This window comes from Schistocerca americana, chromosome 6, assembly GCF_021461395.2.
Source record: "Schistocerca americana isolate TAMUIC-IGC-003095 chromosome 6, iqSchAmer2.1, whole genome shotgun sequence".
Taxonomy (NCBI): Eukaryota; Metazoa; Arthropoda; class Insecta; order Orthoptera; family Acrididae; genus Schistocerca; species Schistocerca americana.
Window position 1 is genome coordinate 236,439,105 of NC_060124.1, and position 26,693 is coordinate 236,465,797.

At 43.3% G+C, this 26,693-nt stretch overlaps 1 protein-coding gene and 1 long non-coding RNA gene across 2 annotated transcripts in view; both read left to right on the forward strand.

Annotated features, from left to right (window-relative positions):
- LOC124619236 overlaps positions 1-10,348 on the forward strand; it is a 33,362-nt gene extending 23,014 nt beyond the window's left edge. The window contains exon 3 of the long non-coding RNA XR_006980062.1: positions 10,220-10,348. This is a non-coding gene — a long non-coding RNA (uncharacterized LOC124619236). The remainder of the gene's footprint in view (positions 1-10,219) is intronic.
- A 1,410-nt stretch (positions 10,349-11,758) lies between these two features.
- The window catches only part of LOC124620068 (ras-responsive element-binding protein 1-like), a 33,218-nt gene continuing 18,283 nt past the window's right edge, over positions 11,759-26,693 (forward strand). Inside the window, exons 1-6 of the mRNA XM_047146735.1 lie at positions 11,759-11,769; positions 14,918-15,359; positions 19,742-20,059; positions 22,214-22,564; positions 22,944-24,730; positions 24,951-25,365. Coding sequence (XP_047002691.1) covers positions 11,759-11,769; positions 14,918-15,359; positions 19,742-20,059; positions 22,214-22,564; positions 22,944-24,730; positions 24,951-25,365 — 3,324 coding nt within the window. The remainder of the gene's footprint in view (positions 11,770-14,917; positions 15,360-19,741; positions 20,060-22,213; positions 22,565-22,943; positions 24,731-24,950; positions 25,366-26,693) is intronic.

Consider the following 26,693-nt stretch of genomic DNA (forward strand, 5'->3'; position numbering starts at 1 on the left):
TCCTTGGTTTCCCTAATTACATTTCGACAAATGTTGGGAAGGTTAATTTGAAAATGACATGATCGATTTCGTTTCTCACCTTCCTCCAATCTGAGTTTACGCTCTGTTTTTAATGACGTTGTCGTGGACGGGACGTAGAACCTATCTTCCTTCTTCCGGCAAACCGAATGGCTACAAGGAAACGATGACTCTGAGATACTGTTGAGTTTTGGTTATCGCGGGCGAGAGATGACGCGTGGAAGTCCGCCGTTGGGCAGAAGCTAACGATTATAGGGGAGGTCCAGCCGACGCAGTTGTGCAAGCGGGAGAGATCAGTAGCGCTGGAATAACCCGAGAGTGTCGTACCCAGAGGGGAAAAGCATTAGGACCCGGGACTCAGCGTCTCGGTACTGCGAGAATTCTTCGCTGCATCGTACGATGTAGTGAATCACGTGTGAATCTCGTGTTTTTGTGTTTACCAAGTGGTGTGGTGACAATCGGTAGAAAATGTAGGCCACTTAACTTTACAGGTCTACGAGGGTAGCCAACAGTATAAGTGGAAGTTGGTAAGCAGACGTTGCGCAGTTACTATTGGAAACCAATTCTGGGACGCAAGACTTTGAGTGTCTTGTGGAGGACTTTTGGTTTTCTTCACTGAGCGATAGGGATGATTTGATGTGTGCAGTTTACAAATACTTATGTTTCCTGGAAGGTTTCTAGGAAATTCCGATGCAGCTGAGAAAATAGCATAAAAGACGTTAGCGTGGCCAGTTCTAGGCTGCTGTTCCAGCGGTTGGAGTCCTTACCTTACCAGAAGAAATCTAACGAATTTGAACTTGCTCCTAATATTGTGACACATCGGTATAGACCATACGAAAGTTTAACCGAGATACTTGGCTATCTTAAATGGGAATCGTTCTAAGAAGGGTGGTACTATACTGGGGATATACTTTTGGATAACTTTCGAGAACCGGTGTTGGAGGAAGACTTCACAATTCTGTAACATAGTTCCGGCATTTTTTGAACAGATCTTGTGTGTGTGTGTGTGTGTGTGTGTGTGTGTGTGTGTGTGTGTGTGTGTGTGTGTGTGTGTGTACGAGATTTGTTCAGAAAATTCCGGAACTTCGTACACAAAATTTTCTACGCTTACCTTTTACTTATTGTGCGTGGTCTCCTTCGAAATACTCTTCTCCACAATTGATACATCGCTTCCAAAGCCGTTTAAACTTCGGAAAGCAGCCTTGGTACGCCTCTTGCTGGATCCCGCGAAGCGTAGCCTGCGAATTTTCTTTTATCTCGTCTATCGTCGCAAATTTTCGTCCTTTCAACGGGGTTTTCAACTTTGGAATTAAAAAAGTCCGCAGGGGGCCAGGTCTGGAGAATACCGAGGATGAGGCAGCACAGTGATTTCGTTTTTTATGCAACAGTCACGCAACAACAGGGATGAATGTGTGGATGCGTTACCGTGATGCAAGAGCCATGAATTGTCTCGCCACTTTTCAGACCATTTCCTTCTCGCATTTTCTCTCTCAGGCGCCGCATCACGTCCCGATAGTACCATCATTAACAGTTTGTCCTTGTGGCACGAATTCATGATGAACTAATCCTTCAAAGTCAAAGAAAACTGTCAATAGGACTTTGGCGTTTGATATGACCTGACTAGCTGGCTAAAAAGCCTTGGAGAACCTTTCCCGTCCCACTGTGAAGACTGAATCTTGGTCTCAACATCATAACCATAGACCCACGTCTCATCACCAGCTATGATTCTCTTAAGAAACATCTCGTTTTCATTTGCGCGATCCAAAAGCTCTTCACAGGTTGCGAGGCGGGGGTGTTTCTGGTCTTGACTCATGAACCGTGGGACGAACTTGGCGACAATACGATGCATTCCAAGATGCTGTGTCAGGACTTCATGACATGATCCAACTGAAATATTACGTTCTACTGCAATTTCTCGGACAGTCTGCCTCGCATTGGCATGCACATTTCCGTTGAAGTTCCTGACATGAGCGTCGTTGGTAGACGTCCTGAACGAGGGCCATCTTTAACTTCGGTCCGGCCATTTTTTAACCATGGGAACCATTCGTAACACCGAGTGCGGCTTAAGCACTCATCACCATCGGTTTCCTGTATCGTTTGGCGTGTCTCTGTAAAGGTTTTCGTAAGTTTCTTCACGCAAAATTTAATGCAGACGCGTTGCTCCTCTTACTCTGCTATCTCGAAATTCGGAAACTGTGCGACACAACGTTCTACCCAGTAAAAAGGTTCCAGTGTGTGTGAGTTCCAAACGGACCAAAGTGCTTAGGTCATCGGTCCCTAGACTTACACACTACTTAAAGTAACTTAAACTACCTTATGCTAAGAGCAACACACACGCCCATGCCAGAGGGAGGACTCGAGCCTCCGGCGGTAGGGGCCGCGCAGTCCGTGACATGGCGCCTCAAACACCACGGCCACTCCGCGCGGCTCTACCCAATAGAGCACTGAACAATAACTGACAGACATACAACAGTGAACCCTCCGGCAGTTACACATTAAACATACGGCGGTATGTCTTAGAAGCTATGAACACTACATCTTCGATACTGTGAGTCAAATTTATTCTACTGCTAGCTCTTTTCTTTCCATATTTTTAGTGGTTATAGTATGGATTAAAATAAGAAAAAAATTATTCTAAAGTGCATACCATAAGACCTATGAGCACTTGTTCTTCTTGGTTACTGTGAAACGCACATCCTCTATCGCACAAGTGCTCATAGCTCTTAAGGTAAGCGTTTTAGCGTCGATATTTACTGGACTTGTATGCTTCGAATGATCGTATCCCTAAATGTTGTTCATTCCTCTAGAGATGCCCTGAGTATGTTGATGTAGACGTGGAACTCATCAGTAATTTCGGTGGCAAGTGTGGTATTCCTCTGGTGTTTTGTGGGAGTGATACTGAAGGAAGAGTAATTATTCTACATTCTCTCGTGCGTTTTCGGAACCGTTGAGAGTTTCATGTGCCAGAGAAGTGCAGTAGGATTTTTACTTGTTTTGTTAGGACGTGGGGAGTTCATATTGTCTACGCTATTCATATCTGATGACGAAGATGTGCTTGTGACAAAAATTACAAGACGGCCTAGGACTTCTCGTGGTCTTAATTCTAAAACTGGACAGGAATCTCGAGATTTCGGCGTGTAGATAAAGGAATTAAACTGTAAACCCAGTCAAGACCCCCGGTCCGGTTTGATTTTTCATTCCTCGCTTTAGGTAGTACATCTGTACCTATTACAGTTAAGTTGAATTTAAGGAACAAACTGCGCTATTCAGTTTTAATACAGCGGACGTTGCCAGAAAGGGTCAGCATGTTCCATTACTTTTTAATTTATATACATCTACACTAAACCACCTTACGGTTTGTGGCGCAGGGTAATTTGTATACCACTCTCACTTGCGGCTTTTCCTGTTCCATTCGGGAATGATAAGCCTCCGTGCAAGCTCGAATCTCTTTAATCTCGCCTTCATGCTCCTCTCGCGAACGATTCGTGTGATGAAGCAATATATTGGTTGGCTCTTCCAGGAATGTACGCGCTCGGAATTTCAACAGTAAAGAATGCCGTGGTGCAGAACGCTTCTCTTGAAACGTGTGGCACTTGCGTTGGCGGAGAGCATCTGCTAGGCGGGCGATATCGCTCTTGCTCGTAGAACCAAGGATCTTAGGCGTGCAGAGACAATTCTCACAGAGCTAGCCGTCATGAGCGCCTATTTTAGAAAGTGGCGACTTAAACCCAGTAAAGTAAAACTGAAGTATGTACATTCCATCTGACAAACAAACAAACTACCGCGGAGCTCAGAGTGAAACTTAGTGGAAACACTCTTTGCTATAACAAGTACGCTTGGTGTCACCCTTGACCGCACCCTTTCATATAGAAAATATCTTGAAAATAGTGCTGCCAAGATAAAAACCCGTAACAATATTATTCAAAAATTGTGTGGAACGACATGGGTAGCTTGCGCACATCATCCATTGCGCGGTTAATAACAGGGTAATCCGACCAATACCGACTTATTTGCTTCCTCTGCTGAACAACATCTATCCACCAGCAATCCGCAGAAACAACATCTATCCACCAGCAAACCGCAGAAACGAGCCCTTGTTTATGGAATACGGCAAGCTACAGGAGAACCTGGAATTACTCATACAGGAGGACATACCAAATTTACGACGAAGTAGACTCCGTTCAAAAAACACATCTTTACGGCGAGCAGAAGAGCTAGACGCGAATAATACTAGAGTGAAAGACCTGTGGAACCAGAGCTGTCAACTTACTGAAAATCCTGACGAGCATGAGTGGTTCCAGAAGTATAACTGGGAGCATGCTGGCACAGAACTCGACAGGAAGCTGGGTCAGATTGAACAGAACTCGCACTGGGCATGGACAATGCGCAGACTCTCTTTACAAATGGGGTGCTGCAGAATCTCTGGTTTGCGACTGTGGGGCTCTCAGACAGACAATCAAGCACGTTAGAGATGAATCCCCCTTGCATTGCTACCAGGGGATTTGGAGCGACCTCATGAAAGCTGGTGATACGGCTCTTGTATGGATTAAGAACCTAGATATTGACATTTATTTAGTTTTATGCGTAGTTTTGTATTTTCATACTCCTGTTATGTGTAGTAATACTAATGTTATATAACTGTAATTTTAAATTGCATGTGAGCCATACGAATAAGTAACAAATAATCCGTCGTCACGTTTTCGCGCTTACTAAATGAACGTGTAACGAAACATGTTGGCTCTGCTTTATTTCCTCTATCGAATCCCATCTGGTTCGGTTCCCAGACTGACCAGCAGTATTCAAGTATCGGTCGAACGAGAATTTTGTAAGCTACCTCCTCTATGCGTGGACTATATTTCCTGAGGATTCTTCTAACGAATCTCTCTAGCCTCTGTCTTACCTCCGATTACTTTTATGTGATCATTCCACTTCAAATTTCCCCGTACGCATACTCCTAGATATGTTATGGATGTGATTGTTTTCGGTGATACTTCAATAGTGTAATCGTACAATAATTGGTCTTTGCGTGTCTTCCTGCATTTGGCTACACTTTTCTAGTGATTCTCTGTATACGAAAGCATGATCCGCGGCAAGCCTCATGGAACTTCCCGACGTTATCCGCTGCGTCATTTCTATATACCGTGCAAAGTAAAGTTGTGGTTATTTACGTGGTAGCCTTGCATCGTTTGAGAATCTCATGGAGTAACAGCTTCCATTGGTAATAACTGTTTGCCGTTATTGTATTCTAGGCACATAATCCATAAACATAGGGTACTAGATTGATCTGAATTTCGGACAGTGGAATTTTACAGAGAAAATCTGGTGTTTACAAAGGGTTAGACTGTAATTGTTTCGCTGCATAAGCAACCACATCTCACGAGTAATAGCTTGGCGTGCTTGCAGTTACGCAATGGGAGAATCTGCATTCATTTCGGCACAACAATGCCCAAAAGTCACGGACGGCGGCAGGGTGGAATATGAACTGCCAGTATTGTGTGGAGCTACTAGCTTCTGAAACCTTGGTCGAAGGATTTACAAGATTAATACTCAAATTGTCACAGTTGCCACTGAACACTCTGTTGATCTGATAGTACAGCTTAGCGATAGAATCCGTTCGAAATGTACATCTTCCCTAACAAGACTCTGTTTTGTGAGCCTTATTGATCAAATGCAGCAATTGGACATACTGAGAGCCTTTGTTTTATTCTCTTGTGTGAACCAACACCATTCGTTCTTGCACATTGAATTGTTTTGGAGTAAATAAATCAGTTCATAATCTGCATTCAGAACTAACTACAAGCAACAATGAGATTTACAGCATGGAGCAGAAATGAGATTCTTTACTTTCGGTGTTGTGCTTCAGTGGTTATGATTACATTATCTTATGGATAACCTCAATTTAAATATCAAAAACAATCCATATTACGATACCAGTTTGTTTTCCAATGTGGAAAAAGTAGAAATGTCTCCTGTAGTTTTTTTTAAAGGTAATCAAAATAAAGGGAGACAAGAATATGAAACACGTTCTCGAAGGCTTTTCCCACAGCAGGGGAAGTCTCAAATTATGTCTGCAAGACAACGTACGTCCTCACGAAAGAGGATTATATCAGCAATAAGTTAAATGACCCTCCCTCTTGAACGAAGCAATTTTTAAAAGTGATTGATAACACAGCGAGAATGAACCTCATGGGAAAATTTTTAGATTTGTTTGGTTGGTTTTTTTTATTACCTCCTTTAAAGTGCGGTAATTACGCATGCAGTTGCAGTAGTTACAGGTGTTTCTCTCGTATCCTCTAAATCGAGGTTTTGTATTTCCTCCTGCATTTCTACTTCGGTTATTGGATGTTCAGCCCATACACGTGTGTGTTGAGTACTTTGGTCAGTTTTGTGGCTTTCCATGGATATAATGAAGCATGCGTTTGTTCCTATTATATGAAGCACCGTGCATTGCTTTCCTGCGAAACAAGGCTTGCATTTTATTCAGGAAGCACTTTAGATTTCAACTTTCCTGGTTTTTCTTCGTTTGTGTCATTTGAGGGTCACAGATACGTGTTGTTTTTTTTTAGAAAGGAAAACAGGATAGAGGCCTGTGGAATGGAGCCCCGCAGAGATCTGTGGTACAGTGAAGATGCGCTACAGGCGGATGTGGAAGCGTCTGTCTTACCACAGCCAGGAAGCGGTCAGAATTATATGGCTGAGCAATACCATCTGCCCGCAGTCCTTATCGCGCCGTCTCTTGCATCACCTATCAGCCCCAAGATGCCTGTGGTCCCTCGCGTCTTCTCATCTCCCGGAAATTACCAAAAGAAATAAGGAATTTTAATTTAAAAATTAAGAGATAAGCTATATATACCGATTAACTTGGATGTATCTTACACTCATCACTAATATTTCTTGCAAATATACGTTGACACACTTATTTCTCCCGATCGTTATGTATCGAAATCTGATTTGAAGATTTCTGATTGCGAGGCAAAGGCTGATATACATAGCGCTAACGAAATATGCTTTAGACTGTCCAGTTCTCACAATAACGCGCTGTTCAAAATTTAGACAATAGAGAGGAAAATCTCAGGCTGGTTACTGGACTGTAACAGCTGTGATGCTAAAGTAACCTCCGAGCGAGAGAAGAAGAAATAAAATGCTGAGTTGATACCTCCAGAACGGCACTTGACACCTGCCGATGTTAAATCCGAAGTTTATAGATGGACGACCAACGACTATTAGCAATTTTAAGTTTCCAGAATCAACGAAATGCCCGTTTCGAATGTTAGGCCACACAGGTAAGGATTTGATATCTCTCAAACAACCAAAAACTCTTTAGTGCAGCGTGGCTCGCCGGTACTTAATATAAGTGAAGTTACTCTCCGAATGATACTGCGTCGTTTGAACGCCGCTGTGTGTTTTAATGCAATATTTGTCGGCTTTCATTTTCTTTCCGCGATCTTGAACTTTCCTTTTTTACTCTCAGATAACAGCGGACCGCGATAGGAGGCAAGGGAACTTCCAAAGAGATACATTGATGGAGGGAATCTGTAACCGCATAATCAACGGACAGCACCTGAAAATTGCGATAGGCTTAGAAGATGGACCTTTGTTTAATTTTTTTCTTGAAACTATCGTCGTCGCAGGCAGATATTTGGTAAAATGATGTCTGAGTAAACGAGCGGTGAATCAGACTTCAGATTTTTACAGCGAGTATTGTTAAACGAAATGAGAAAGTTAATATTTTCTACAACGGCTGGACCTGAAAAAAACCCTGTCTTTCTTAATTCAAGAACCAATGCAGGTACGTCGATGATGGAACAATTAAACTCCTTGTGGCCTTGGAGATGTGAAAATAATTTTTTTTTTTTTTTTTACGTTCAGCTGTTGTACAGTGGTTCCCCCTGTCGACAGCAGGTGGCAAGAGCGCCCAAGTTCTCCGGTGTGGTATTCCGCTGCGCCGGCAGAGCGCAGCACTTTGCAAACACAGCCACTGGTGACAGGATCGCAACTCTTCCGTGTGTACCACTAACACTGACGAACTAGCTAACTCCGCAGCTGAATTCCGGGCAGAAGATTGCTCTGGAACAGTGATGGATAATATATTAAACTTTGAAATGCGTGGAAAACTCAAACTGTGGGAGGTTGAAGTTTGTGACCTGCAGTAATCTTCTGCGCAGATTACCCACGAGAGATGTCGCCGCGCTGTGCGGGAGAATAATCGCGTTTTCCCACGACCACATAATGGCAGTGACTTTTTCCTCTCTGGCGACGTATTACTGCTTACATAAGACAGTGAATCTTGGTTCCCGGGAACGTGCTCCAAGGACTTCTCCCTTCGAAATTTTGACCGTTTCTGCAGCTTTAGGCTCGTCATTGTGTGACGATGGAAGCGTCCTTCATTTGGAGGGACCAGCAATCTTAAGACCACATGCAGCACCGCCAAGGCTGTTGCGGTGAAGAATATGTTTCTATTTTATATGCTGTCATCGGGATAAAGTGGGAGGCCCTAGGAAAATGCACGAACTGCTTACTTCGAGCCTGGAGACAATTAGACAGCAATGGCGATAATTTGGATTTCAAACAAATTTTGCTTTCGCGCCCTCACTGCTCAACTTGAGTACTACAGAGACAATGAACATAATAGAAATTTGCTGGACAATAGAAAGCTTTTGTTGTTCCAGCGAAAAGAAAACAACGCGAGCACAACGACGACGTCTGGATGAAATATTTCAACGTGTCTACATCATTTGTATCAATAACACATCACTTTATAATCTGTCGAGTACCAACACGAACATTCCTTACTGGTCTCAGTACGTAACATTTTAACCCAGCACAGGCATCCACCACCAAGAAGAAAAAGGATTACGCGAAACGTGAAGATTCAGACCACTTAAAAATATTTTCGTGCTAACGTACTCTCTATAACATAATCACCGTCGATGTCGGATTGTTGTGAGATTTCAGATGAGGATTTTGGAGAACAGGCGAACTGCACTCGGAGCTGGTCGCACACGAGCGGATTTTAGCGAATTGGTTTTTACGTCAGTTGTAGCCTTATATGTCAGCTTCATTACAAAGTGCCTAACATTTCGGTAATGATCATAGTAGTTGTGTTATATTGCATATAAGAATCACAGTGCCTGAAGTTCCGAAAGATTGCAATGAAAATTTGCGACCGCAAGCGCCAGCGATAAAGCTAGAAAAGTAGTCATAACACCCCCTCATAACTCACTGACGGTTTGAGATACCGAAATAGATTTTGGGAAATGGTAGCGCGCAAAGGAGAGAGTATTTTGCCGGATGGTAAATGCGCAGAAGTTTCTTATCTACCGCTATATGCGAGTAACTGCAGACTTTTTCAATAAAATGGTGTAAGTTTTTAACAGACACGGACAGCTGGTGAAATGTGAATTAGTGTGGCTTTGCAACAAGATAAGTGAAGATGTCACACTTTTATATTTATACTGAGAATGTTCTTTTATTATAAGCTTTTAATTTGATTTGTTACTCGATTAGTACATCATTGGCTCAATATACTATCGCAACTGCAACTGCATGTTAAGGATGTTAGCGGCGTGACATTGTGTAAACTGTGCTTTGGTTTCAAATGGTCCAAATGGCTCTGAGCACTATGGGACTTAACATCTGAGGTCATCAGTCCCCTGGAACATAGAACTACTTAAACCTAACCAGCCTAAGGACATCACACACGTCCATGCCCGAGGCAGGATTCGAACCCGACCGCAGCGGTCACAAGTATAATCTTCTTTCTTCTTTCGCGACTGCCTTTATCCCGCATTGTGCGCAGGGTCAAGTACGGATTTGGTATGGTTAATTTTAAGGGGTGGCCGGATGCCCTTACTGCCGCCACCCCATACCCCCCGGGACGGAATGAGTGTACCCCAGCTGTCTGCGTCTAGTGTAAATTGTGAAATAGTGTCAATGTGTTTCAAATGTCTGCAAGTCCTGTAACTGAGGCGGGACGTGGGGAGCAGCCCAGTATTCACCTAGTAGGATGTGGAAAACCGCCTAAAAACCACATCCAGGCTGGTCAGCACACCGGCCATCGTCGTTAATCTGCCGGGCGGATTCGATCCGGGCCCGGCGCGCCTACCCAAGTCCAGGAAGCAGCGCGTCGGCTACCCTGGAAAGTGATTTTTATCGTCTTCCGAGTGAAATACAACTGCTATCACATAGTATTATTTCACAGATGCCAGTTCGGATCCGGTCTCTGCCGACGACAAATGCAGCCCCGCCGTGCAGCAAGAGACGTCTCGCACGGACGTGGAAATGTCCGGCGAGCGCCCTGTGGCAGCGGAGACCGCCAAGCCTGTGGAAGATGAGGACGTCTTGCCAAAGGAGGATTCCGTCGCCAAGAGGTAAGGGAGCGCAGCAGCGGTACTAATAAAACTGTTGTCATAAACCTTTTATTTTTGTGTTTTCCCTTCAGAGTAATCCATAACGGAAGACTCCCACCTTTTCCGTCATTGTCGAAACGCTTCCACCAGTGCAGTAGCTTTGGATCACGTCTGTGGTCTCCAAGCGGTGGTGTTTTAATGTTTCTTTTATCATCGGCTACAGGAGAGGCAGCAGGGGGTAAGAGGGACAGTGGGATAGATGAGACACGAAACTTGTGCAGTGTCGAATTGCGTTGAACAGCCCACGATTAGTTTTATTGTAGATTGAGGCCTCTTTCTGTGCACAGTTCTAAATACTAACGATAATGGCGTGTGACGAGGGCCTCCAGTCGGGTAGACGGCTCGCCTGGTGCAAGTCTTTCGATTTGACGCCACTTCGGTGACTTGCGCGTCGATGGGGATGAAATGATGATGATTAAGACAACACAACACCCAGTCCCTGAGCGGAGAAAATTTCCGACGCAGCCGGGAATCGAACCCGGGCCCTTAGGATTTGACAGTCTGTCGCGCTGACTACTCAGCTACCGGGGGCGGACTTTAAATACTGTAGTAGGCCTACAGTTCTTTATTTCCTCACGGACACGGAATGCGAAAAAGACACTCCGCCCCACGCTATTATTCTTCACGTTTCACGATAGGTTTTTCCAGGAACCTGTGATCGCCGTTTCTATTTCCAAGCACCTTCTTACTGATGGCCGCACGATTCTCCTGCTGTGCGGCTGTGAGCGCGCTGGCCGATGTTCTCAGCCCCATCCTGTAGTAATATGTATCTGATAACCGAATCCTAACGTCAGCTAACGTTAAGAGCTTCTTGAGAGTGTAATTTTCCTGCTCTGTAATAAACGTACTGTCAGAGACAGTAATACTTTTAAGATGTGCTTGATTTTAATTGACGTTGGTGAATTCGGCTGTGAGATAAGTAACGTTGGTCGTTTACCTCAGGGGCAGAGAGGTAAGCAGCATGGCCACTAAGCTGTGGATGTGAGAAGGGGAATCTTTCATTGTCTGTCTTCCAGTACTGACAACTCACAGGCATGCGCGACTCGTACCGATAATAAAATGGAAATGTCGTGTGGCTAGGGCCTCCCGTCGGGTAGACCGTTCGCCTGGTGCAGGTCTTTCGATTTGACGCCACTTCGGCAACCTGCGCGTCGATGGGGATGAAATGATGACGATTAGGACAACACAACACCCAATCCCTGAGCGGAGAAAATCCCCGACCCAGCCGGGAATCGAACCCGGGCCCTTAGGATTGACAGTCTGTCACTCTGACCACTCAGCTACCGGGGCGGACTAAGACGCTGTAGTATAAATTCTAACGTGGAAGTAACATGCAAATGCGGTACGTATTTGTAGCAAAGTACATGAAATTAAATTAAGGCTGTTATAATACAACGCAGTGAGTGTAAGAAAAATGGCGTTCGAAACATGTAGTTGATATTTTTGACTGCGTGTCATTTTGTAAAGTGCATTTAAATTTAAGTGCAAGTACTGTTGTTAATCAATTAATCATTCATTCACACAGGCAATATAACAACACGTCGTTAGGCATGCCTGTCGGGTTACTGAGGGTGGTTGCAAGATGAAATAAATACACTACTGACCATTAAAATTGCTACACCAAGAAGAAATGCAAATGATAAACGGGTACTCATTGGACAAATGTATTATACTAGAACTGCCCAGACGTTTTCAATTGGTGAGAGATCTGGAGAATGTGCTGGCCAGGGCAGCAGTTGAACATTTTCTGTATGGCCCGTACAGGACCTGCAACATGCGGTAGGGTTTCGCAGGGATCGAATGAAGGGTAGAGCCACGGGTCGTAACACATCTGAAATGTAATGTCCACTGTTCAAAGTACCGTCAATGCGAACAAGAGGTGACCGAGACGTGTAACCAATGGCACCCCATACCATCACGCCGGGTGATACGCCAGTATTGCGATGACGAATACACGCTTCCAGTGTGCGTTCACCGCGATGTCGCCAAACACAGATGCGACCATTATGATGCTGTAAACAGAATCTGGATTCATCCGAAAAAATGACGTTTTGTCATTCGTGCACCCAGGTTCGTCGTTGAGTACACCATCGCAGGCGCTCCTGTCTGTGATGCAGCGACAAGGGTAACCGCAGCCATCGTCTCCGAGCTGATAGTCCGTGCTGCTGCAAACGTCGTCGAACTGTTCGTGCAGATGGTTGTTGTCTTGCAAACGTCCCCATCTGTTGTCTCAGGGATCGAGACGTGGCTGCACGGACAAGATGCCTGTCATCCCGATGCTAGTGATACGAGGCCGTTGGGATCCAGGACGGCGTTCCGTATTATCCTCCTGAACCCACCGATTCCATATTCTGCTAACAGTTATTGGATCTCGACCAACGCGAGCAGCACTGTCGCGATACGATAAACCGCAATCGCGATAGGCTACAATCCGACGTTTATCAAAGTCGGAAACGTGATGGTACGCATTTCTCCTCGAGGCATCACAACAACGTTTCACCTTCGCTGTTTAGTCCCCCTTAAACATACCAACAACCACCACCACCAACAACGTTTCACCAGTCCACGCCGGTCAACTGCTGTTTGTGTATGAGAAATCGGTTGGAAACTTTCCTCATGTCAGCACGTTGTGGGTGTTGCCACCGGCGCCAACCTTGTGTGAATGCTCTGAAAAGCTAATCATTTGAATGTCACAGCATCTTCTTCCCGTCGGTTAAATTTCGCGTCTGTAGCACGTCATCTTCGTGGTGTAGCAATTTTTATGGCCAGTAGTGTAATTCGTCATCAAGTGTTCCGAATGGCGGTGACTTTTCACGACTGCTATATTAGGGGCCAGTGGCCAACTTACCGCGTCCTTTCTCTTGCTGTTGGGGACTCATTAACATATTAAGTAGGTTACTAATTTATGAGATTGGTACATATGGGGCCCGAGGTGCTGTCCACTGTGTCAGTATTGGCTCTTGAGCAACGAGGTTTGATGACCACTGTTCTAATTGCATATTATTAGCCAGTAAATCACCATGCTTTGGGCTCAACATCGAGCTGCAGCTTCCCTCAACTGTAGGTAACTGCCTAAGTTCAAAGATCGCAATGGCACGCTCAGGGGCGGATCCCCCCTGACCGAGATCCTGGATCCGCACATGGGCACGCCACATACGCGTGGATCGTGTCCAGTAAAGCAATATTACCAGGTGTACCGTTATGAAATGAGCGTTAAGATACAAATGTGTCGATAGGGAACATTTGTTGTGAACGAGCCTTAATTTTTTTGTTTGGTTGGTAAGGCACTTGTCAAAGATATTTAGTATACATCAAGTCATGGAACAAACATCATATGTTTTCATCGTGTTAACAATGTCGAATTTTGTACCAGAAAGTGATGATTTGCGGAAAGCATTAATTTTTTGTTTTCATTTGAGAAAAAAAAAGTGCTGCAGAGTCGCATCGAATGCTTTTCGAGGCATATGGTGATCATGCTCTATCAGAAGCAACTTGCAAAAGATGGTTTCAACGGTTCAAAAATAATGATTTTGATGTAAGAAATGAAGAACGTGGAAGACCACAAAAAAAGTTCGAAGACGCCGAATTGCAAGCAATATTGGATGAAGATGATACTTTGAGTTAAAAGCAAATGGCAGGAATGCTAAATGTTGCACAACAAACAATTTCTGACCGTTTGAAAGCTATGGGAAAGATCCAAAAGTGTGGAAAATGGGTGCCACATGAATTGAATGAAAGGCCGAAAAACCATTTGTCAAATTTCGCTTCAAAGTAAATGAAAGAAAATCAATTTTGCATGGAATTGTTACTGGCGATGAAAAATGGATTTATTTTAAGTATCCTAAACGGGACAACCATCAACGTCGACTGGAAAACCAGATCGATTCGGCAAGAAGACAATGCTCTGTGTTTGGTGGGATCAGAAATGTGTGGTGTATCATGAGCTTCCAAAACCCGGTGAAACTGTGAATACTAATCGCTACAGACAACAAATGATCAATTTGAATTATGCATTGATCGAAAAAAGACCAGAATGGGTCAGAAGACACGGCAAAGTAAGTTTTTTACACGACAATGCACCTGCACGCAAAGCAAAACTGGTTCGGGATACAACCAAACCACTTGGCTGGGAGCTGCTACCCCACCCGCCGTATTCACCATACTTGGCCCCTTCCGACTACCATTTGTTTTCATCAGTGGGACACGCATTGCCTGAGGAACACTTCGATTCCTACGAAGAAGTCGAAAATTGGGTTTCTGATTAGTCTGCTTCAAAAGACGAAATTGGCCTGGTGTCCACAAATTGCCAGAAAGGTGGTCAAAATGCATAGAAAGCAATGGTCAGTACTTTGAATAAAATGTTTTTACTTTTGAATTCAAAATTAGTGTTTCATTTTCACAAAGAAACGCTCATTTCGTACCGGTACACCTGGTAGCTGTTGAAATCTACGTCTGGGATGAGAGCTTACCCCGAGCGGCTCTGTTTCTAGCAACGACGGCGACGGCGACGAGTGCACGGGAGCCGGCGGGGGCGCATTCGGCTGCCCCGCGTGCTCTGCGACGCTGCCGTCGCAGCACGCGCTGACTCTGCACCTGCGCTCGGAGCAGCACCGCGGCGGCGCGGGCGCGCCCTTCCCCTGCGGCGTCTGCGGGAAGGCCCTCAGCTCGGCGTCTTCGCGCGACCGCCACGCGCTCGTGCACTCCCGCGAGCGGCCCTTCCAGTGCCGCGTGTGCGGCGTCGCCTTCACCACCAACGGCAACATGCACCGCCATCTCCGCACGCACGATGCGGCCCCGGAAGCCTCGCCCGCTTCGAAGCGCCGCCGCGAGTCCTGCGGCAGCAGCAGCAGCAGCAGTAGCGGCGGCAGTAGCCGCGCGGGGAGTACCAGAGGCTCGTCGCCCCCTTCTCCGACTGTGTGCAACAAACGCAAGGTAGGTTCCAGCTCGGTAGGAAGCTGACGGCTTTACACTGAGGGGACAAAAGTTACGGCATATGCACATACACAGATGGCAGTAGTATCGTTTTACACGATCATACTTACCAACCTTCAAAAATCAGGAGATTCAGTTTTAAAAATCAGGAGAAATCAGGAGATATGAAAGATAAAAAGGCTGTGGCTTATTTTTGTATACATCTATGTTGCTGTTGTTGTCTTCAGTCCTGAGACTCGTTTGATGCAGCTCTCCATGCTACTCTATCCTGTGCAAGCTCCATCTCCCACTACTTACTGCAACCTACATCCTTCTGAATCTGCTTAGTGTATTCATCTCTTGGTCTCCCTCTACGATTTTTACCCTCCACGCTGCCCTCCAATGCTAAATTTGTGATCCCTTGATGCCTCAGAACATGTCCTACCAACCGATCCCTTCTTCTTGTCAAGTTGTGCCACAAATTTCTCTTCTCCCCAATTTTAGTCAATACCTCCTCATTAGTTATGTGATCTACCCACCTAATCTTCAGCATTCTTCTGTAGCACCACATTTAGAAAGCTTCTATTCTCTTCTTGTCCAAACTATTTATCGTCCATGTTTCACTTCCATACACGGATACACTCCATACAAACACTTTCAGAAACGACTTCCTGACACTTAAATCTACACTCGATGTTAATAAATTTCTCTTCTTCAGAAACGCTTTCCTTGCCATTGCCCGTCTACATTTTATATCCTCTCTACTTCGACCATCATTAGTTATTTTGCTCCCCAAATAGCAAAACTCATTTACTACTTTAAGCGTCTCATTTCGTAAACTAATTCCGGCAGCACCACCCTATTCAATTCGACTACATTCCATGATCCTCGTTTTGCTTTTGTTGGTGTTCATCTTATATCTTCCTTTCAAGACACTGTCCATTCCATTCAACTGCTCTTCCAAGTCCATTGCTGTCTCTGAAGAATTACAATGTCATGTAAGTTTTTATTTCTTCTCCATGGATTTTAATACCTACTCCGAACTTTTGTTTTGTTTCCTTTACTGCTTGCTCAATATACAGATTGAATAACATCGGGGACAGGCTACAACCCTGTCTCACTCCCTTCCCAACCGCTGCTTCCCTTTCATGCCCCTCGACTCTTATAACTGGCATCTGGTTTCTGTACAAATTGTAAATAGCCTTTTGCTCCCTGTATTTTACCCCTGCCTAAGACAACTGAAAAGTTTTCCTTTAAGGCGCCACCAACCTATATAACACATAGGAACTACAGTCCGTTGCAGTAGAAAATGGCAGTTTTTTCAAAGTCTGCGATTTCTTCTTTTTCCTTTTTTGCCATTAATCCGATAATTGCGACAGTGTTTGTCCTTCCGCAGCAGTATTTTTTCGCTATACTGCTGTCCGGGAACATTTTCCGAAACAGGTGACTATCATGGTCGGCGCAATTAATCGGCAAATTATGTTCTAAAATAAAAGACGTAAATAAAATTCAGCATTTACAGTCCATCACTTTCACTTTTGTCACTGAATTCCAGTTTGTTGTTGTTATTGTCGCACTTCAAATTGTCTCTGTGCTTTTTTGTTTCCGCATGCTTGGAAACATCACTTCTTCCACCATGTGATACACAAATATCACATCGGCAAACGGTACAAAAAGCGAACAACGATAACTAGTAAAAATAGGGAGAAATACTGGAATAATCGGGAGGCGGGAGAAAAAGTGGAAAATCGGGAGTCTCCCGCCTAAATCGGGAGAGTTAGCAGGTATGCACGATGTATAAAAGGGCAGTGCATTGGCGGGGCTGTCATTCGTGGTCACGTGATTTGTGTGAAAAGATAGAAGTAGATGCCCTCGGTGTAACAAAATTATTCAAATGACTCTGAGCACTATGCGACTTAACTTCTGAGGTCATCAGTCGCCTAGAACTTAGAACTAATTAAACCTAACTAACCTAAGGACATCACACACATCCATGCCCGAGGCAGGATTCGAAACTGCGACCGGAGTCGTCGCTCGGCTCCAGACTGTAGTGCCTAGAACCGCACAGCCACTCCGGCCGACCTCGGTGTAACGAAGCAGCTTAAATCACTTAATAAAGGCGAGGCCTCTGGTCCAGATTGTATCCCAGTCAGGTTCCTCTCAGTGTATGCGCATAAAATAGCTCCATATTTAGCAATTATATACAACAACTCGCTCAGAGAAAGATATGTACCTAAAGACTGGAAAATTGCTCAAGTCACACCAATACCCAAAAAGGGAAGTAGGAGTAATCCGCTGAATTACAGACCTATATCACTAACTACGATTTGCAGTAGGGTTTTAGAACATACACTATATTCGAACATTGTGAAGTACCTCGACGAAAACGATTTATTGATATATTGTCAGCACAGATGCAGAAAATATCATTCTTGTGAAACACAACTACCTCTTTATACTCATGAAGCAATAAGTGCTATCGACAGGAGATATCAAATTGATTCCATATTTTTAGATTTCCAAAAGGCTTTCGACAGCGTTCCTCACAAGCGTCTTCTAACAACATTGCGTGCCTATGAAGTATCGCCTGAGTTGTGCGTCTGGATTCGTGATTTCCTGTCAGAAAGGTCACAGTTCGTAGTAATGGACGGATAGTCATCCAGTAAAACGGAAGTAATATCCGGCGTTCTCCAAGGAAATGTTATAGGCCCTCTATCGTTCCTGATCTATATTAAAGACATAGGAGACAGTCTGAGTAGCCGTCTTAGATTGTTTGCAGATGATGCTGTCATTTACCGTCGGATGATCAAAACGACTTGCAAAATGATTTAGATAAGATATCTGTATGGTGCGAAAAGTGACAATTGACCCTGAATAAAGAAAAGTGCAAAGTTATTCACATGAGTACTAAAAGAAATCAGCTAAATTTTGATTAAGCGATAAGACACACAAATCTGGGGGCTGTAAGTTAAACTAAATACTTAGGGATTACCATTACAAATAACCTAAATTGGAACAATCACATAGATAATATTGTGGGTAGAGCAAACCAAAGACTGCGATTCGTTGGCAGAACACTTAGAAGGTGCAACAGGTCTACCAAAGAGACTGTGCAATCCTCCAAAGGAAGCTAAGTTTTGGGGCTATGGGGATGCGTGGATCTGTGTAAACCTGGGGGTCTGAGTGATGAGCCTCTCTTTACAAAATATATCTCTCTTTCCTCCATGAAACTAACAGTTCTGGAAGCTAGAAATAGTTTTTTTCACTTTTAAATGTGTCTATTGGTGGTACTGGAATTTCATTTCCTGGAAGTAAGAATGCTGGCCAGCCATTTTAGTGTTCTTGTAGTTTTTAACATTGCAGATAATGCATTTGTTTGGCTTGTAATAAAATCAGCAGAGTTTTACCACACTACAATAATATCGTCATTATTTCATTATTATGTTATTACATCATCTATCATCACTATTTCAGACTGATTATTGGTGGTATCATCATCCTGGTGAGTCATCTTTGAATTGTGAAATTTGGGTCTTTCACTGAAGTCAAAGTTATGTATAGGTGATAACACTGTGAGACATTTTCGGTTCCTAAATATAACAAATAAGTAACTCCAACCCATACAAGATATGAATTAGAGCTTCAGGTAATGCCGTAACTAATGACTATTACAAGACAAATATGAATTAAGATCATTTCACCGCACTCACAAAAAAAAAAAAATCAACTTTAGCAGTTCCCAATAGTTATGTATTACAGAACACAGTGGATAAATGACAATGATGCATTATGTTTTGTGAGACTGTGGTTTGGATGTGATGCTGGCTATCTTGATGTTAATTCTGACAATGGAAAATCAAGGATAGAATAATGACAGTATTGTGAAAAGGATAGATTGGTACTCATTATATAGTGGAGATGTTGAGTTGCAAACAGGCACAACAAAAAGAGTAGCAATCTATCATTTTGATATTGTTGTCTTGATGTTAATTCTCTATGCTTTATTTAGTCTGTCAAGTTACAGCTAGTGAGGCCCATTTAAAAGTGCTGCTGTCGAATCTATATGAGTGCCCGTTAAAACTGAGCAGAGAGAACAAAAAATCAATGTACTAATAATTTAGCTGCATAAGCTAACCAGTTCAACCATATTTGTGATTTGTAACTGACACTGGTAAATTGTAGATGGCAATTCAGGATCCCATTATTTCAAAAAATATTGTAACAAATGATTTGCTGTTTTTTCTGCCAAATTTAGTTGTATTTTTCATAGCCCAATAAGTATTAATTGCTCTGTTATTGTAGTATACTATAAATATCTCTGTCTTCCTGTATTATCTAAATACAAAGCAAATTTACAGAGTGCAGCATGTGACACTCTGATCTGATCTCTCATCTTGTGGCAGGTGGAGGAGGATGGAGATGCCTGTGAAACTTCCATCAGGCAACGGTTACGTGGTTCCGTGGGCGCAGGCTCGCCCGAAGATTTAAGTGGTGATGGCAAATTACAGTGCCCAGTGTGTGAGAGACATGAATTTCCTTCTGTTGCCTCACTTGAATTACACATCAATAAGATGCACCCAGGTACTGATACACCATTCTACAAGTTGAATCAGCTGCAGGACAACAAAATACGCTGTGATATTTGTGGAGCTGCTTTCCGCAATAGTCGTGACCTCGATATGCACAGATATGCTGCTCATGACACAGTTGTCGGATTTCAGGTAAGTCACAATATAACACACAATCTATGCATGATTTTTAAAATTGGTTATCCAATAACTAAATACTCCTTCCTGTTTCTATGGCGCTGTGTTGGTCATTGCAGATCTTCAGAAAGTGCCCTTTTGCTGGTCATAAAACTGATAAATTATTTTAAAATCAGTTTTCTAAGCACTAAATTCCTTAAACATAACGTATAAGTAGGTATGACCAGGTCTGTGTTTTCTTTTTTCTCTTTCCTTTTCTTCACAACTCATCTTCATTTCCTAAATAACATAGATTTTGATGATCTTAATCCTGGTGTTAATTCTCAGTATAGCACAAGACATGAAAAGAGAGAAATTATAAAATTAATTATTTTTCTCGCTATATAGACATAATGTTTTAATGGATCTATATTCCAGTGCAATGGTACATGAGCAGTTTCAGAGACTTTGAGATTTTATAATTAAATAGCACATTAGTAACATACATGGTTGGGGAAAAGTTCTCAGGTTTACAGACCGGTGGCAGTGTTGACACTGTGCCATTTTAAGACCACCACCTGGCTGGAAACCTGACAGCTATTCACCTACAATATATGCTGGGAGAGCCTACATTCAATATAAAAGATGAAAAGGGGGGGGGGGGGGGGGGGAAGTTTACAGTCTAACATGGCACATTGGGCATACAACAAGGACCACTAATCACATAGGAACTGGAGGTCACAAATGGCATAGGAGGACACTACAGTCATGAGAGGATGTTGTCACGAGGGGCGTCGCTATACAAACATGGGTAGAGTTGCCATTCATGGTGTGGAAGGGTTGTGACTACATGTACTGCGAAATGGCTGAGATGCATTTCATTTATTGTGCGGTCAACTGGAATGGACGAGAAGCTGTGCAATTATACCGTGCAAAATATCCCACGCCACTGATGTCTCAACCCCCCCCCCCCCCCCCCCATCCTCACCCCTCTCCTCCACATCTGGTGCATTGTACACAATAATTGCATCTATTTCATTTCCAACATGTCAAGGCATTGCAAACGGGAGACTACAAGTGCATGGGATTTGCCTGGTGCTTTCTGCACGAATCCGCTGCAGACCGAAGCTTCGCAGCAAGTGCCTTCTTCACCAGTGAGGCTACATTCTCACTTGAGGGTGTGATGAACATTCACAATCTGTGTACGTGGGTGGATGTGAACTCACATGCTACATGTAAGCATGCCTCACATGCAAATTTATGCTTAATGTGTGGGCTGGAATCATTAGAGACTGTTTAATTGGGCTACTGAACCAACTTCATGCTTGCGTGTATCTCATATTCATGTGAGAGGTTTTGCCAGGCATGTTGAATGATGCTCCGAAGCCTGTTCAAAGCCACATTTGATTTCAGCATGATGGATACCCTGCGCATTTCGGCAAACAAATGAGGGCATATCTGCAGGCAACCTTTCCTGGCTGATAGATTGGTCACAGTGGGCCAGTTGCATGGCTACCACAGTCACCTGATCTGTCCCAAATTGACTTTTTCCTGTGGGGGTATGTGAAGGGCCTTGAGTATGAAACATCTGTTACATCACTGTAGGACCGATTGGGCAGGATTGTTATGGCAGCAGGATGGCTTAGAGAAACACCAGCAGGGTGGATTACAGATACACCAGGTATCTTTGAGAGGATGCATTATTGAATGCAGCATCAATGCCAGGAGTGTCTCGATGCAGCTGGACAAAACTTTGAGCATCTCCTGTAGAGGGCATTCATTTGTAGCATGTGACTAAATAACTGCAATGCCATTTAGTAGTCCAGGATGGCATTTGTGACCCTCAGTTCCTATGTGATAACTGATCATTGTTGTTTGCCTTATTTCCCCCGTCAGTTTGTAAACTTTTTTTTAATCATCCTATATATGGTTTTGACCATACTGGGTGTACTGCAATCTACATCACTTAAACTTGGTCCCCTCACATTTTTCATCCCAAGTGAAACAGGAACCATTTTTTGTTGATACTAAGTCACTTAATGCCACAAAATTCATTTTCAATAAGATCTGGATCTTGAATGTAAATGGTTATTTGTTGCAGACAAAGAATCTGCTACACTGAATTTTTATATTTTTTAAAAAATATTTAATGTATGTAATTCACAAGTTAAATTTTTGTCATTTTTGCAGGACCTCACTTTTGTTGACTTCTCCAGCTCAAAATTTCCACATATTGCCCGTGCTGTGTGTGAACAATCCCTGCACCGGCCATCGAAAGCAACATGTCCAAGATTCCAGTGCCTCCACTGTCACCGATCCTTCCCCTGCGATAGTGCTCTTAAGATTCATATACATGCTGGCTGTGGCTTGGCAGCGACGACTTCTTCAGATAGTGCTGAAAGTGATGGTCCTACTGATCTCAGTTGTCACTCAGGAAGACGGCAAGTCTCTCCATCAGAATCAGAAGATGAAACACCTGAAGAAAAGAAGAGGCATGATTTCTTTTCATGCCTTGATCTCCGTAATAAAGTATCATCTCAGGTAAAAATAAAGACAGTTAATACACTTTGTGTGTGTGTGTGTGTGTGTGTGTGTGTGTGTGTGTGTGTGTGTGGGTGAGTTAGATTTTTTTTTCTTTTTTGTGAGTAAATGTCTAACGTGATAAATAACTACAGTAGTTTCATGATTTAAAAGTGCCATTTCATTAGAATGTCAGAGTGGATTTTCTTATTTGGTTTTCCAGTGAAATATTGCTGTAGGGTAGGAAGCAAACAGTATCAGTCTTGAAGGCACTGGTTGTTTTTTTGGTAGTAGTGGTGGTGGTAGCAGTAGTAGTAGTAATAATAGTAGTAGTAGTACTGATGCCACAAAGAGATTATGGTTCACATTTTCCGTAATATATTTAATCAACTTTTTCCAGGTGCCTTATGAAACACCTTCACCAGGACCTCAGTTCAAGGAAGACAGTTTGGAGCAACCTTCTGACTTTTCAAACTTTGATCAGTCACCACAAATGGGCACTAGAGATTTGGCAGATATTCAGAGCATGATCTCTGTAACATCAGTTGGTGGGATATTGCCAGAGCTCTCCAAATCCCCATCTCCTCCTCCTCCTCCTTCATCATGCCATAGTGCCAGTGGTGATCTCACACCTCCAGATTCAGCTGTCAAAGAAGAGGAACAACAAGATCTATTTGCGGCAGAGTTTCGACGCATGAAGTTGCGTGGGGAATTCCCGTGTCGACTGTGTGATGCAGTTTTTCCAAATTTACGAGCACTCAAAGGTCACAGCAGAGCACATTTGTCAGCCGGATGCTGCAATGTGTGTCCGTTCACCCACTCTGATCGCACCATTCTTCTGCGGCATATGCGATCTCACAATGGAGACCGCCCTTATGAATGTGCTCTATGCAACTATGCTTTCACAACGAAGGCAAATTGTGAGAGGCATCTGAGAAATCGCCATTCCAAACTGTCTCGTGATGATGTGAAAAAATCTATTATTTATCATCCCTCTGAGGATCCTACAAATGATCCAGAGCTGCAGGGGAAGATAACAACAAAATTAGATGTAAAGAGGAGTCTTGTATTTGCATCTGGCTCATCAGAAGAATATGGCACTGGACATCTTCTGAGTACAGCATTATCACATTCCAGACCTGATATCACCAAAGAGACCACTGAGGAAGCGAAACTAGACATTCCCATGTCATTGCAGGAAAGATTACGACCCACTGCTACTACTGATACTACAAACAATGACAGTGTAAAAACACCATTACTAATAGATAAACCAGACAAGATAGAGGACCCAACCATTTCTTGTAACACACTACCACAGGTATCAGAGGAGAGTGTAATGTCTGTGACTGTGAAGAAAGAGGAAAATGAGCATGAACATGAACCAGAGGCAGAGGTAGAGCCTGAAGATGTTCAGCAAAATATACAAGACAAAGAAACACTAGTCACTTTCACAAACCAGTTTTCCAGTTTAGTCAGTCAAAGCCAAAGACCTATATGTACCTCAGCTATCACGTGTGGTGCAACACCATATGGTAGAGATGTAAATTCACCATTGGATCTCAGTATGGATGCCTTGGACTTGCGCAAGAAGAAGAAGAAGGAACCCTCACCATCACCTCCCCCATGTCATTCACCATTTCCTTCAGCAGATGATGATGATGAAGATGCTGAAAAGCCTCAGGATTTATCCAAAAAGTCTGCTACTCCTGTATCATCTAGTCACTACACTGACAAAATCCGAAAATCTCTCTTTGGAACACAGGTCAAAGCTGAAAATCAAGTCCCCTTAGTAATGAGCAATAGCCCTGGCTCCATTTTGGCACAGCATATTTTGAACACAGTCAGCAATCATGCTTCAAATCTCCCACCTCATCTTAACCAGAATCCTCCACAGTCACCCAATACAGATGTTCCTGCAACCAGATACTTTCCACAGTTTGGTTCACCATACATATCATCTATTTTCCCTTATTTTTTGATGCCCTCACCTTCTAGACCAATCTTTCCTCCCACATCAAATTTGCAGGAAGTGGAAGAAATGAAGGAACGTTTGCTGCAAAAGGAATTAATTCGTGAAATACGACTCACTTGTGGTGGAAAAGTATTAAGTGCAGTGCCTGGAAATGAACAGATTAATAGACACCCACAAACTTTCCAAGATTCTTCAAATGATTTCAGTAGCAGGTAAACTAGAGTACAGAATGTTTGCTTAACTAAATAAACTTCTGATAAGTGACACATTGAGATACTTTAAGTATTATTATCAAATTTTTAACTATGGGGAACAATGCCGTACCAGAACCCAAATTATATCATATTTTGTACTTTGTAATAATCCAAATAACTATAAACACTACAGCAGGAGTGACGTAGACTAACACAGACTTCATATTCTTTTTGCCAGGAATGCCAGTATGAAGTTGAAGCAGGAAATTGACACCAATGTTCCTGTCCCCGTGGCTGAAAAGGCAGATATAATACATCACATGCCACCAAAACCAGTTACTATATCCCGGGACCTACCTGCTGTACCATCATCCTCTGTAAAAATGGTGATCAAGAATGGTGTTCTGATGCCGAAGCAAAAGCAAAGAAGGTACCGCACTGAGAGGCCATTTGCATGTGAACACTGTTCAGCACGATTTACACTCCGTTCAAATATGGAGCGACATATAAAGCAGCAACACCCTCAATTATGGAGTCAGCGACAACGAACAGTGGGAGGACCAGGAAGGAGGCCACAACCACCTCCGAATGTTACGTGCACTGATATGCAAGATGTGCCTCATCTTCTCACTATTCCACGACCAGTTACAGAGGTGAGAGCTCGTATCTAAGATCTGTTATACATTGCTTCAGTTGCAATAATGTGAATAAATATATCTGTAGAACTATAATGCACTGTATCTACAAGTATTTATTTTATAATTTAGTAGCCGTTTCACTGTCTCAGTTCCTTCTCACTACTTTTTCTGCATTACACAAATTTAGAGTATTCAGCAGTATGTGTTAAATCAAAACCATGCATAGGATTAAGTAATTACATCACTGCGCTATTAGCTGGTTCCACATTCTACTTGAAACATTAATAATTGCTTTACATTAAAATATTAACTACTTAAAATTTTCAAATAACTACCAAAACAGCGTATGATACACTGAAGAGCCAAAGAAACTGGTGTACCTGTCTAATATTGTGTAGACCCCCCGCAAGCACGCAGAAGTGCCGCAACACGATATGGCGTGGACTCCACTAATATCTGAAGTAGTGCTGGAGGGGACTGATGCCATGAATCCTGCAGGGCTGTCCATAAATCCGAAAGAGTATGAGGGGGATGGAGATCTCTTCTGAACAACATGTTGCAAGGCATCCCAGATATGCATAAGTGTTTAAACTCAGAAGAGTGTTCCTGGAGCCACTCTGTAGCAATTCTAAATGTGTGGGGTGTCACGTAGTCCTGGAATTGCCCAAGTCTGTCGGGATGCACAATCGACATGAATTGATGCAGGTGATCAGACAGGATGCTTACGAACGTGTCACCTGTCAGAGTTGTATCTAGACATATCATGGGTCCCACATCACTCCAACTGCCCATGCCCCACACCATTACAGAGCCTCCACCAGTTTGAACAGTCCTCTACTGACATGCAGAGTCCGTGGATTCATGTGGTTGTCTCCATACCTGTACACATCCATCCCCTCGAGACAGTTTGAAATGAGACTTGTCCAACTTGGAAATACGTTTCCAGTCATCAGCAATCCAATATCAGTGTTGATGGGCCCAGGTGATGTGTAAAGTAGCTTTTTGTTGTGCAGTCATCAAGGGTGCACAAGTGGACCTTCAGCTCCGAAAGCCCTTATCAATGATGTTTTGTTGAATGGTTCACATGCTGACACTTGTTGAAGGCCCAGCACTTAATCTGCAGCAACTTGCAGGAGGGTTGCACTCCTGTCACACTGAACGATTCTTTTCTGTCATCATTGATCACACTCTTGCAGGATCTTTTTCTGGCCACAGTGATGTCTGAGATTGGATGTTTTACTGGATTCCTGATATCCCCAGTACACTCACGAAATGGCTGTATGGATAAATCCCCACTTCATTGCTGCCTCAGAAATGCTGTGTCCCATCGCTCGTGTGCCAAC